The sequence below is a fragment of the Halichoerus grypus genome, chromosome 2 (assembly GCF_964656455.1).
Source record: "Halichoerus grypus chromosome 2, mHalGry1.hap1.1, whole genome shotgun sequence".
Classification (NCBI taxonomy): domain Eukaryota; kingdom Metazoa; phylum Chordata; class Mammalia; order Carnivora; family Phocidae; genus Halichoerus; species Halichoerus grypus.
The window spans coordinates 159221159-159235175 of NC_135713.1; the positions used below are offsets into that span (position 1 = coordinate 159221159).

The 14017-nt window shown below is 38.0% G+C and overlaps 1 protein-coding gene across 19 annotated transcripts in view; it reads left to right on the plus strand.

Annotated features, from left to right (window-relative positions):
- Positions 1-14017, plus strand: part of NCOR1 (nuclear receptor corepressor 1) — a 157753-nt gene that overhangs the window by 12804 nt on the left and 130932 nt on the right. For all 19 annotated transcript variants that reach the window (XM_078067955.1, XM_078067963.1, XM_078067956.1 and 16 more), the window contains exon 2: positions 9143-9320. In XM_078067955.1, coding sequence (XP_077924081.1) covers positions 9213-9320 — 108 coding nt within the window. In that variant the 5' untranslated portion in view covers positions 9143-9212. The remainder of the gene's footprint in view (positions 1-9142; positions 9321-14017) is intronic.

A 14017-nucleotide genomic window follows, 5' to 3' on the forward strand; every position in this document is an offset into this window, starting at 1 on the left:
TGCAAAGATTGTAGGCCAAAAGCCAGGAGTTCCTGGTGAGAGGGAATTGGATTCTTTTTTTTTGGGGGGGGGGATTATATTTGAAATTTTGTTGCAAGAGAAGTTTCCTGTTGAGTAAATTGATGTGTATCTTTTTTACTTTAATATGGGAAGATTCAAAAAGGAATTTAAGTAGACCAGTTTCATTTTACTATATTTTATTGCCTGTTTACAAAACATAGGAAGCTAGTTTGGGGGTTATTCATAAAATTCCGATGAAATGTGGGGCGCCTGGGTGGCTTAGTCAGTTAAGCGTATGACTCCTGATTTCGGCTCAGGTCATGAACTCGGTTGTGCGTTTGAAGCCGCATCAGGCCCTGAGCTGAACATGGAACCTGCTTAAGATTCTCTCTCTCCCTCTCCCCCTCCCCCCCCTTAAAAAAAAATTTCAGTTGAAATGTGCCCTTCTCACTTACAATAATGGCATCTAGTTTTAGTATATTCTCATACTACATTACTGTTATATATGTTTATGTTATGAGGGGGTTGTGCATAAAATTTTGACTGTAAAAATTTATGAGTCAGGAATGTAACTAACCCTAAGGTAATGAGTTTTGGTGCTAAGGACTGAACTTAAAATTTGAAACTGCCACTTAAGGTCTTTTCCTCTTCAGCCTTAACTTTATTTTATTTTTTAAATTTTATTATGTTATGTTAGTCACCATACAATACATCATACATCATTGGTTTTTGATGTGGTGATCCACGATCCACTGTTTTCGTATAACACCCAGTGCTCCATGCAGTATGTGCCCTCCTTAATATCCGTCACCGGGCTAACCAATCCCCCCTCCCTCTCCCCTCTAAAACCCTGTTTGTTTCTCAGAGTCTGTAGTCTCTCATGGTTCATCTCTCCCTCCAATTCCCCCCCCCATTTTTCCCTTCCTTCTCCTAATGTCCTCCATGTTATTCCTTATGTTCCACAAATAAATGAAACCATATGATAATTGACTTTCTCTGCTTGGCTTATTTCAGTTAGCATAATCTCCTCCAGTCCCATCCATGTTGATGTAAAAGTTGGGTATTCATCCTTTCTGATGGCTGAATAATATTCCATTGTATATATGGACCACATCTTCTTTATCCATTCATCTGTTGAAGGGCATCTTGGCTCTTTCCACAGTTTCAGCCTTAACTTTAAACTGGATTCTTGTGAAAGAGGTATTTTGGTGAGCTCTGACTGGAGTGAGGGTGGAAGGCAGGACTTGATGGGGGGGGGTGGTGGGAGGACTGAAAAGGTAGCTTGTGAAGGTCCCCGTTCCCACTGAATGGGAGTATTTCTCCTCTGTGGATTTTAATACATTTGGCTTCCACGTAAGATGTTTAAGGAAAGAGTCTGGTTAAAAAACAACAACAACTATTGCCCTCAACTATTGCTTTGTGTCTCATGAGTAAGTTTTGAGGAAGGAAGCCATAGTGGTCTCCAAGCTGCCCCTCTTGTGGCCAGGAGTAGGGCCTGCTTTGATCCATAAATCTGTGTGTCAGTGAGGGCTAATCTCTGATTTTGCTGATGTTTTCTTGCCACCTGTGTTGGGCTGATAGTACCTGACTCTATTTTATTTTTGAGATATTAAAATTAAACTTCACTAAAATCACATCACAAAATTAGGATATCATGAAGAATTCCTGACAAAAGGGGAACATGGACAAATCATATTTGAGTGACATTGAATACAGGTATTGAACTCAGGATTCATCATTGCTGAAAACTAAAAAAACACAAACATAAACAACACCAATATTACATGGATGTCTCATCATGTAGACCACTGTTGGGAAAAATTTGGATGACCTTGAGCTAAGATCTTTCCTTTTGCCTTTCCATTCCATTTATAGCTTTATTTACTTAAGATGGCTGAATTGGGAGGAGAGCTCAGAGATAGATCATGTAAGCATTTGTTTTTCTTGAGATTTTATTTTTTTATTTTTATTTTTTAAAGATTTTATTTATTTGACAGAAAGAGAGAGCGAGAGCAGGAACACAAGCAGGGGGAGTGGGAGAAGGAGAAGCAGGCCTCCCGCCGAGCAGGGAGCCCTATGTGGAGCTCGATCCCAGGACCCTGGGATCATGATCTGAGCCTAAGGCAGATGCTTAACGACTGAGCCACCCAGGTGCCCCGAGATTTTATTTTTAAGTAATCTCTACACGCAGTGTGGGGCTCGAACTTAGAATCCTGAGATTAAGGGTTGCAAGTTCCACTGACCGAGCCAGCCAGGCGCCCCATATCATGTAGACATTTCTTAGGGGTGCAGAGCATAATTACTTGGAAAACATTTATAAAATATTTCTGAACTCTCATTGTGAAATACTCTACAGCAATAGAAAGAATGAAGAAGCTCTTTATAGCCTCATGAGAATGATTGCTATATTGAGAAAGATATATTAAGTAATAAAAGCAGGCTATAGAACAGTATATCTCTACTGTGCTACCATTTATGTAGGGAGAGAAGTGTGTGTGTGAGTGTGTGTAGGATATTTCTAAAGGATACTTTAGTAACTTTGGTTGCCTTCTGGAAGGACAACTGGGTAGGAGCTGGGGGACCAGGGTGAGAAGATTTTTCTCTTTGTCTTCTGTGGGTACTCTTACAAACTCTAAAATCATACATATAATATCTATTTCCAAAAACAAAACAAATACCACCACCACCAAGAACCTCATGTGTTAGAGCACGGGCAGGTGTATAGGAGGGGAGTGCTGACCGGGTAGTTTTAATGTGTGGCCTGTTGCATTGCTGCAATAAATACTTCTGTATGTAAGTATGGTATGTGAGTTTCTTTAGAGTATGTACCCAAATTGCTGGGTTGTAATAGGGTGGCATTTCAGATCACCGGGGAAAGATAGACATGTTCAATAAGGGTTTTGTTGGGATAATTAGCTATCAGTAAAGAAAATACAACTAGATTCCCTACCTTACCATTTTTTAGAAAAAAAATATTTAGGTGATTAAGGAGCTAAATATGTATGTATATACCTTGAAGGAGTATAAGAGGGGAATGTAGAGAGTATTTTTTTTTTTTACTTTGGGGTAGAAAAGGTCTTCGGAAATGTGAAACAAATTATGAATTCTGGATGAAAGTACTTGTAACATAAAGGTAGAAAAGGGATTAATATTCAGAATACAGAGGGAGATATTTCAGTTTCAAGACATGTACCAGCAAAACCACATGCTGATCTCCCCCTGCCCATTCTCTGGCCTCTACCTCTACCACCCTCTCTGAGGGCTTCTGTGTTTCCTCTTCAAGGATTGCTCTTGTCTCTTCAAGGGTAGCTAGCTCTTCCTTCTCATCTTTCAAGCTTTGGCTCAAAAGTCATCTTAGAATATAATTTGTTATCCAAACTGGGACAGTTTTGAGAAGGAAATGGAGCATAATTAATAACTGCACTGGGACGATAGCTGTAAATTGGGTCTGTTTCAGGAAATCAGGGCATAGGGTCATCTTAGCTGAGATTGGCTTTCTATGATCACCCCATCAGAAATGTCTCCCTTATTCCTTCTCTCCCATCCTGTTTTATTTATGGCACTTCAAGTCATCATATTATCTCGTGATTATTTATTGTCTGTGTCACTTCACAACAGGACGGCCTATCTCAGTCACCATTCTATGCCAGCGTTTAGAACCCTGTTGGTACGTAGTAGCATACTCCTCAGTAGATATTTGTTGGATATATGACATTTCTGCCTTTGGTCTTAAAATCTTGTGAAGATATGATAGAGACACTTGAAAACTTGGATAGAAATGTTATATACAAATCATACTTTTATAAAACAAAGTGTTCTCACGTGTAGACTTTTTGTGGCATACTCTACATAAAATTTCCCATTAGCTAAACTTTTTAAAGAACAATTTTCTAAGCTGATGTATTGGATGTTTAGGACAGTTCCTTGAGGAACATTCTCAGGCATTCATCTGGGTATCTCTGTATTGAATAATCAAATGAATCCTAGAAGTGGAATCGCTGTGGTAGAGGATATGTGTATTTTCACGGCTCATGGTGTATATTGCCATCCTTCTTTAGAGAGCGATTCATACCCATTTTACATAGACACCAGTAGTCTGTAAATGAGTGCTTTTTTTTCTCCAAACCTTCACCGTTACTAGGTATTATTTTTAATGTTTTGCCAATTTGGGAAAAATGATTTTGTTTTATTTTTCTGTGATTATTGATGAAGTTGATGTCATTAATTTTATTTCCTTTGCTAATCCCATATTTCTGTCATATTTTATATTTCTGTTGTGATCATTTTTTCCTTATTGATTTGTAAGAAATAAATATATTTGTTATATCAAAATTTTGCTATTTTACTTTTTCTAGTTTGTTTTCTTTTTTTTTTTTAAGATTTTATTTATTTTTCAACAGAGACAGTGAGAGAGGGAACACAAGCAGGGGGGAGTGGGAGAGGGAGAATCAGGCTTCCCGCTGAGCAGGGAACCTGATGTGGGGCTCGATCCCAGGACCCTAGGATCATGACCTGAGCTGAAGGCAGACGCTTAATGACTGAGCCACCCAGGTGCCCTCTTTTTTTTTTTTTTTTTTTTTAAAGTAAGCTCTACATCCAATGTGGGGCTTGAACTCATGACCCTGAGATCAAGAGTCACATGCTATATTGACTGAGCCACCCAGGCACCCCTACTTTTTCTAGTTTGTAGTTTGCTGTTTTGAGGTGTCTTTGCTGTATAGAAACAATATATAAATTATTATTTATATGTATTTATATATATTTTATAAGTTCAAGATATGAGTCTTATTGTGTGTGTTTTTGGGGTTCTGCTTAGGATGTCCTTCTCTGTTCTTAGTTTATATATGTATTTCTTTTTTTTTCTTTTAAAGATTTTATTTATTTATTTGTCAAGAGAGAGAGCGAGAGCACACACAAGCAGGGGGGAATGGCAGGCAGAGGGAGAAGCAGGCTCCCCACTGAGCAAGGAGCCTGATGTGGGACTCGATTCCAGGACCCTGAGATCATGACCTGAGCCGAAGGCAGACGCTTAACCAACTGAGCCACCAGGCGTCCCTATATATGTATTTCTTTTAGGCTTTTTGAAACTATTGTAAATGTTACCTGTTCTTTTAAAGGACCTCAGACGGGAAATCACTTTGAGAATATTAGTATCCTTACTTTTTTTTTTTTTTTTTTGCTTTATCCTGAGAGTCCAGGAACAAATTTAAAGGGAAAAAAAGCAAATAGTAATTTCTGTAATGTGAGCTCTCCAGGGGAAAATTTAGGCAGAAACCAAAGACTTATTGGATGTAGTCTCTAATACTGTATCTCAGCAAAAAGATGTCTTTGCTTATAAGATAATGTTATTTATCTCTAAGATTAAAGAAAAAGTGGGGCACCTGGGTGGCTCAGTCGGTTAAGCGTCTGCCTTCAGCTCAGGTCATGATCCCAAGGTCCTGGGATCGTGCCCCGCGTCGGGCTCCCTGCTGGGTGGGAAGCCTGCTTCTCCCTCTCCCTCTGCCTGCCACTCCCTCTGCTTGTGCTCTCTCTGTCACTCTCTCTCTCTCTCTGTGTCAAATAAATAAAGTCTTTAAAAAAAAAAGAAAAGAAAAAGTGCTGCTAATTAGACCATAAAATGCCATTGATTGTAGGATACATATTGACTTTAGAGTTTTTAAGATATGGACACATGTGGGTATTAGAATCCATGAAATGTGGCATATGTTAACTTGGACTGCTGCACATTTTTATTTTTATTTTATTTTTTATTTTTTAAAGATTTTATTTATTTATTTGAGAGAGAGAGAGTGCCGTGCATGAGCAGGGGGAGGGACAGAAGGAGAGGGAGAAGCAGACTCCCCAGTGAGCAGAGAGCCCAGCACAGGGTTTGATCCCAGGACCCTGGGGTCATGACCTGAGCCGAAGGCAGATGCTTAACTGACTGAGCCACCCAGGTGCCCCTCATTTTAAAAAAAATTTAAGTTTTTTTAAGTTAAAACAATTTTTTTTTTTTTTTTAGTAATCTCCATACCCAATGTGGGGCTCAAACTCAAAACCCTGAGATGAAGAGTCACATGCTCTTCTGACTGAGCCAGCCAGGCGCCCCTGCACAATCATTTTTAAATCTTGTGGTTGCTTTGTATAGTTTGTTTTTGGGTTGGCAATTTTTAAAAACAGCTTTATTAAGACATAATTCATGTACCATGCAATTCATCCATTTAAAGTATATGATTCAGGGGCGCCTGGGTGGCTCAGTCGTTAAGCGTCTGCCTTCGGCTCAGGTCATGATCCCAGGGTCCTGGGATTGAGCCCCGCATCGGGCTCCCTGCTCCACGGGAAGCCTGCTTCTCCCTCTCCCACTCCCCCTGCTTTTGTTCTCTCTCTCACTGTGTCTTTCTCTGTCAAACAAATAAATAAAATCTTAAAAAAAAAATATATGATTCAGTGGTTTTTAGTATATTTAGAGGTAAGTTCAAACATCACTACAGTCAATTTTAGAACATTTTTATCACCTCAAAAAGAAACTCCAATACAATGGGATATTATTATTCAGTCCTAAAAAGGTAGGTAATTTTGATATATGCTACCACATGGATAAAGCTTGGAGATACTGTGCTAAGTGAAATGATCCAATCAGAGAAGGACAGATACTGTTTGATCCCACTTCTGTGAGGTCCTCAGAGTCGTCTAATTCATGGAGACAGAAGCTAGAATGGTGGTTGCCGGGGACTGAGGGGAGGAGGAGTGGGAGTGTTTGATGGATATGGAATTTTAGTTGGAAGATGAACAAGTTCTGAAGATGAATGGTGGTGATAGTTGTACCACAATGTGAATGTACGTGATGCTACACAATTATACACTTAAAAATGGCTAAAATGGTAAATTTCATGTATATTCTACTGCAGTAGTCCGCATCCTACCGTCCCTAAGCAGCCATTAATCTACTTTCTGTCGTGTAGATTTGCCTCTTCTGTACTTGCAGATGAAAGGAATCACACAAAGTGTGGACTTTTATGATTGGCTTCTTGTACTTTTGCATAACGTTTTCAGGGTTTGTCCAAGTTACAGTGTGTATCAGTACTTCATTCTTTTTTGGTGGAATAATGTTCCTTGTATGGATATATACCTGATTTCATTTATCTATTTATTACTTGATGGACATGACATTTGGGTTTTTTCCAAGTTTATATGGTTATTTTAGGATTTAACTTGAGCTCTGACGATTCTAAGAAATAAAAACCTACTCCATCTATATTAAGTAAAGGAGGACTTACTGTAAGACTATGTAGGTAGTTTAACAAGTATCCAAGGTCAAGGAAAGGAGTTCAGCAGCTTCTCTTGGGACTGACCCTGGAGGAAAGACTCAGGAGCCAAGGCAGTTGCTGCTTTGTCTCCCCGGCCTGCAAGGTCTCTTGGCTCCCCTTGTCTCTGCATGTCTACTCTATTCTGTGTCTGGACTGGCATTCTCTGCTCCCTCTGTAACCTCTCTGGCACATGCTTTGGCTCACCTTGACTCCTACTCTGGCTACTTTGCAACTCCATTCCCTGTAACTGAGGTTCTCAATTACACATTCCTGGCGAGGGATCTAAGTGGTACATCCCTTGTGCACTAGGGGAGTTTACTTGATATAAACATGGTGTCAAAGCTTCACCTTAACTAGGGGCAGATTCTCCAGAAGGAGTGTGTTCGTGGAGCTGGGTCTGACTGGCCTTTCTGGGTCACTAATGCTAGTCAACCTAAAGATGACTTAATTCTCTAGGCCAGTGGTCATCAAACTTTTTGGTCTCAAGAATCCTTTATACTCTTAAAGTTATTTAGGACTCCAAAGAGCATTTGCTTATGTGGGTTCTGTATGTTGATATTTACCATATTAGATATTACAGTGGACATTTTAAAGATATTAATTCATGTAAAAATAATATAAATGTACCATATGCTAATATAAATAACATTTTTTATAATAAGTAACTGTTTTCCAGAATAAAACAAAACTTGATGAGAAGAGTGGCATTGTTTTACATTTTTGCAAACCTCTTCGATATCTGGCTTAAAAAAAGATAGCTTTAGTCTCAAATCTGTTTCTGCATTCAGTCTTGCAATATACTGTTTTGATTGAAGTTTATGAAGAAAAGCTAATCTCATACAGATATATGTATTTGGAAAAGAGAGGGGTATTTTAATAGCCTTTTTAGATAATTGTAGATATTCTTTGATACCACACCCAATCCGGACAAGTGGCAGTTTTTTAAAGGTTAATTGCTGTGTAGGATCTGAAACCATATCAATGAACTTTTCATATTCTATCACATTAAACATTTATTGGGTTGTCTTGTACTTTATTTGTAGTAAAATGTCTTCTACTTTAAATAAATATTACACTCATGAATAATTTTGTAACATTCTGTATTGGTCATTTGGAGAATATTGATTCATTGAATTATACAGATATTTCAAATGTTGACATATTTCATCATGTAATATCAAAAACTCACACTTGTTAGTATCATGACCAGTCTTGCCAGAAAAGTCTTTAAATGTGGGGAAGCTGTCAGGCTCATGGAAGCAGATAAAAGTTTTTCCAAAATTCTAATTTTCACAAATACTGGCAGTTGTTTTCCTTGAAGTGATAAGCTCACTTTGTTCTTCCTTGAACGCTTTCTCATCCTGAATGTCTTCTTAGGCTGTTATTTGGGGGGCAGAATTATTTAATGAAGATAATATTTCCTCTGCACAAATGCTTACCTTATAGATACTCTTGAATCTTTTTAACAATTGACTTTTTACAACCCCAAAACTTACAACTGTAGATATTTGTTTCTGCAATAGATCACATTTGATTCTCAGACATTTATCCACAAAAAGGACATTTGTTGAGCATTTGCCATGTGCCAGGTCCCATGCTGAGATTGTCTATACACCTTTTTACTTTCTGTAGCTACTGATACTGTTGTTTGTGATATATTAAAGAACGTTTTTTAAGTCTACAAGAAGAGACCTGTTAATGTTTTTCAAACTCCGATTACTTGTATTAAGTAAATACATGAGAGAAAGCTTTTACTGGTAATTGTGGTTTTATTTATGTAGCTATAGTTATAATTTATTAGAAGTACACCTGGTGCTTTAGTTCTTATCAATTCTATTTTTTCCCATCCTGTTTAGGTGGTTTCCTAGAAACATGATTGTTTGTTGGACTTGATCTCACAGCCTGGTGAGGACTTCTTTACTGATAATGTCAAGTTCAGGTTATCCTCCCAACCAAGGAGCATTCAGCACAGAACAAAGTCGTTATCCTCCCCACTCTGTTCAGTACACCTTTCCCAGCACGCGTCACCAGCAGGTAAGGAACAAATACTATGCAGTTGCATAAGTTGTGTTTGTGTGTGTTTTACTTTTCCTGTTTAATACATTTGTTGATCAGAAACCAAATGTAATTGTTACATCTATACATTTTAAATGTCAAGAACCATTCTCAAAGATGGGGAGCCAAAGGTGGGGGATTAATTATCTTTGTCTTAGTATGGCATTATGCCAGATCTCAGGGGGTGAACATGTCTGTTTTTGTTTGTAGGAGTTGTTGATAGGAAAATACCAGTTGTCTAGGGTTTCCTGTTAAGGTTAAGACCTATGTTTATTGCTCCCAAGTTCTGGTTGAGTATTAAGCTGGCCAGATAACTTGGCCTCACTTGAGTGATGGCCAGGATAGGGCCTATACCTTCTTGAGAGGTTGATGGCAGGAAGATGAAAGAGTTTGCTGATTTACCTTGTGAAAAATAAAACATGAGGTGAAATTATTAGCTCAGCGAGCTAGGGACAGGAGTGTAAGAGGTTTGAAGAAAAAAGGGAAGAGGAGGATAAAATGGTCATCTCAGAGAAGAAGAAAGCAAATTCACCAGCAAAATGTTATTCAGTACTACCAAAGACTCCTTTGAGTGTGGTCATGATTATGGAGTGAGAATGGACATTGTTACCTTGTTCCTATTTTGGGAAGCATTCACTTTTCAATATTAAGTGTGTTAGTTGCATGTTTTTGTAGCTGCCCTTTTTCGGTTAAAGAAGTTGCTTTCTATTGCTAGATTGAGAATTTTTATCATAATTGGGTGTTGGATTTTGGTTGCGTTGTCCTCTCTCTACCCATGTTCTTTGTCTGAATATTAATTTCCTAGATTATTGTTGCGTCTTTGTTTTTGCTTTTTTTAAATTTACTTTTTTAGTTTATATATAATAAAATTTTATTATATGTGTACATTCTGACAGTTCATACACTCATAAAACCACCACCAAAATGAAGATGTAGAGTATTTCTAGCACCCCATCCCTTGTACTCCGTCCAGGTCAGTCCTCCTCCCCTACTTTCCACAAACCTCAGCTCCCAGGAAACCACTGTCCTGCTTTTTGTCATACCATATTGTACTTGTTTTGAGTTTTATATGAACTCTTATTTGTGGCTTCTTTTGCTTCCGATAATATCTTTGAGATTTATTCATGTTCTGGTGCATCTTAGTAATTAATTTCTTTTTATTGCTGGGTATGGATATACCACAACTTATCTAGTTACCTATTCCAGTTTTTGGGTATTATAAATAAAAATTATTTAGAAAGCATGTACCTATGTGTTTGTTTTATCTAATTATCTAAAGTATTGCCTTATTTTCTTAATTGTATTGTTGGAGAGCATCTGTTTTTAATTTTTATCAAGTCCAGTTTATTAATGTTTGTCTTTTATATTTCTTGCTTTTTGTGCATATTTAAGAAGTTTTTGCCAAACTCCAGGTCACTAAGACTTTCTTCTATGTTTTCTAAGTTTTATAATTCTAGGTTTTACATTTACATCTATCACCTATTTTGAATTAAATTTTGTTTGTGATGTGAGGTAATGATTGAGGTTATTGCTTTGCATACAGCTTTCCAATAGTTCTAGAAACCATTTGTTAAAAAGATTCTTCTTTCCCCACTGAATTGCTTTGGCAATTTTTCACTGAAAATCAGTTGACCATATATGTGCAAGTCTGTTTCTCTATACTGTTCTATTGATGTATTTTGTGTATCTTCACCTCCCATCTATGTGGTTTTCCGTGTAAACAAACATGTAGTTTTTAGTAAAGAACTTCACCCTGTCTTGATTATTATAGCTTTATAATAAGTTGAAATTGAGTAGTGTGATTCTTTTCTGAATTGCTGTTTTGATATTCTAGTTGTTAACATTTCTATATACATTTTAGAATCAGCTTGTCAGTTTCTACAAAAAAGCTTGCCTTTTTTGTTTTTTTAAGATTTATTTATTTGGGGCGGGGGAAAGGGGCAGAGGGAGATGGAGAGAGAGTCATAAGCAGACTCTATGCTCAGCGCAGAGCCCGATACAGGGCTCAATCTCATGACCCTGAGATCACAACCTGAGCTGAAACCAAGAGTCAGATGCTTAACTGACTGCGCCACCCAGGTGCCCCTTGCTGGGATTTTGATTGGATTTGTATTGAGTCTAGAGATAAATTTGGGAGAGAATTGACGTCTTAACATAACAACTTTAATTTTTCTGGTCCATGAACATGGTATAACTCCATTTATTTTGGTGTTCATTAATTTTTCTCAATAATGTTTTGTAGTTTTTAGTGCACAGGTCATGTACATCTTTTGTCACATTTGTTCCTAAATATTTCATATATTTTTAAAAGATTTTATTTATTTGAGAGGAAGCGGGGAGGAGGGCCAGAGGGAGAGAGAGAAGCAGACTTCCTCCTGAGCAGGGAGCCCGACGCAGGGCTCTATCCCAGGACCCCGAGATCATGACCTGAGCCGGAGGCAGACACGTAACTGACTGAGCCACCCAGGTGCCCCAATATTTCATATTTTTGATGCAATAGTAAATGTATTGCTTTTCGAATTTCAGTTTTCAGTTCACTGCTACTAAGTCTATTCATCTTGTATCCTGCAACCTTACTTGTTACTTTTGGTTGCTTTTTTATAGATTCCACAAGATTTTCTATTTAGATGATCCTGTAATCTGAGAATAAAGATAATTTTGCCTGTACCTTTCCAAACTGGATATCTTTTCTCTTTTCTTCCTTATTGTAATGGCTTTAATTGTTAGTAAAATGTTGAGGAGGTGAGAGTAGGTAGACACCCTTGACTTATTTCTTTTCTTTTTTTTTTTTTTAAAGATTTTATTTCTTTATTTGACAGAGAGAGACATAGTGAGAGAGGGAACACAAGCAGCGGGGGGACACAAGCAGGGGGAGTAGGAGAAGGAGAAGCAGGCTTCACAGTGCGGGGCTCGATCCCAGGACCCTGGGATCATGACCTGAGGTGAAGGCAGATGCTTAACGACTGAGCCACCCAGGCGCCCTGACTTATTTCTCACCTTAAGAGGAAGGCATTCAGTCTTTGACCATTAGGAATGTTGTTAGCAGCTGATGACTACACTTGTCATAGGAAGCACTGAGTAATGTCTAGATTTGTCAAATCAATATGTTGTACACTTGAAACTAATATAACATTGTATACTGATTATGCTTCAATTAAAAAAAAGAATGTTGTTAGCTTGAGAAGTGTTCCTTCCTCCTGTATTTTCTTAAAGAGTTTGTGTAGGATTAGTATTTTTTCTTCCTTAGAAGTTTGATAGAATTTTTCAGTGAAGTCATCAGGGCCTAGAATTTTCTTTGTGTGAAGAATTTAAATTATGAATTCAATTTCTTTAATAATTATAATTCAGATTCTTTATTTTTTTCTTGAGTCACTTTGGGTAAGTTTTGTTCACTATATTATATAAGTTGTCATACTATTCCCTTTATCTTCTCAGTGTCTTTGAGATCTGTTGTGATATCATTCCTCAGGTTGATAATAAGTGTTTTCCCTTCCTTTTTTTCTTTATTAGTCTAGCCGAGAGGTTTATCAATTTAATTGATTCTTTTCTGAGAATAACTAACTTTGGTTTCATCCATTTTCACTATTTTTTTTTCTATTTTATTGATTTCTGCTCCTTATTATTTTGTTCCTTCTATAATTGCCCACATATATAACATTTCTGGAATCTTTCACTGCTTTGTGTATATTCAGGCTTCCTTTTGATACTATTTCCTTTTTGCCTGAAGAACATCGTTTCTCTTAGTGCAGGTCTTTTGGCAGTATACTTTCAGCTTTTATTTATCTGAAAAAGTTTATTTCAGCTTGATTTTTTTTAAAAGATTTTATTTCTTTATTTGAGAGAGAATGAGAGAGAGAGCATGAGAGCAGGGGAGGGTCAGAGGGAGAAGCAGACTCACTGCTGAGCAGGGAGCCTGATGCGGGACTCGATCCCGGGACTCCAGGATCATGACCTGAGCTGAAGGCAGACGCTTAATGACTGAGCCACCCAGGCGCTCCTCACCTTGATTTTTTTTTTTCCCCCCGTCAGCTTGATTTTTAAAGAATATTTTTACTTGATACAGAATTCTAAGCTTACAGTTATTTTCTTTCAGCACTTTAAAAGCTGCTGTTTGTTGTATTCTGGCTTGTATGGTTTCTAACCAGAAGACTTTTTTTTTTTTAAAGATTTTATTTATTTATTTGACAGAGAGAGAGAGAGACAGCTAGAGAGGGAACACAAGCAGGGGGAGTGGGAGAGGGAGAAGCAGGCTTCCCGCTGAGCAGGGAGTCCGATGCGGGGCTTGATCCCAGGACCCTGGAATCATGACCTGAGCCGAAGGCAGGCGCTTAACAGCTGAGCCACCCAGGCGCCCCAGAAGACTTTTTTTTTTTTTAAAGATTTTTTTTTTTTAATCTATTTGACAGAGATACAGTGAGAGAGGGAACACAGGCAGGGGGAGTGGGAGAGGGAGAAGCAGGCTTCCCGCTGAGCAGGGAGCCCGATGGAGACTAGATCCCAGGACCCTGGGATCATGACCTGAGCCGAAGGTGGACGCTTAACGACTGAGCCACCCAGGCGCCCCTGACCAGAAGTCTTTGATCATTCTTATCTTTATTTATATATAAGTATCTTTTCCCCTCTTTGGTTACTTTTAAGATTTTTTTCTTTATGTCTGGTTTTCAGCAATCTGATTA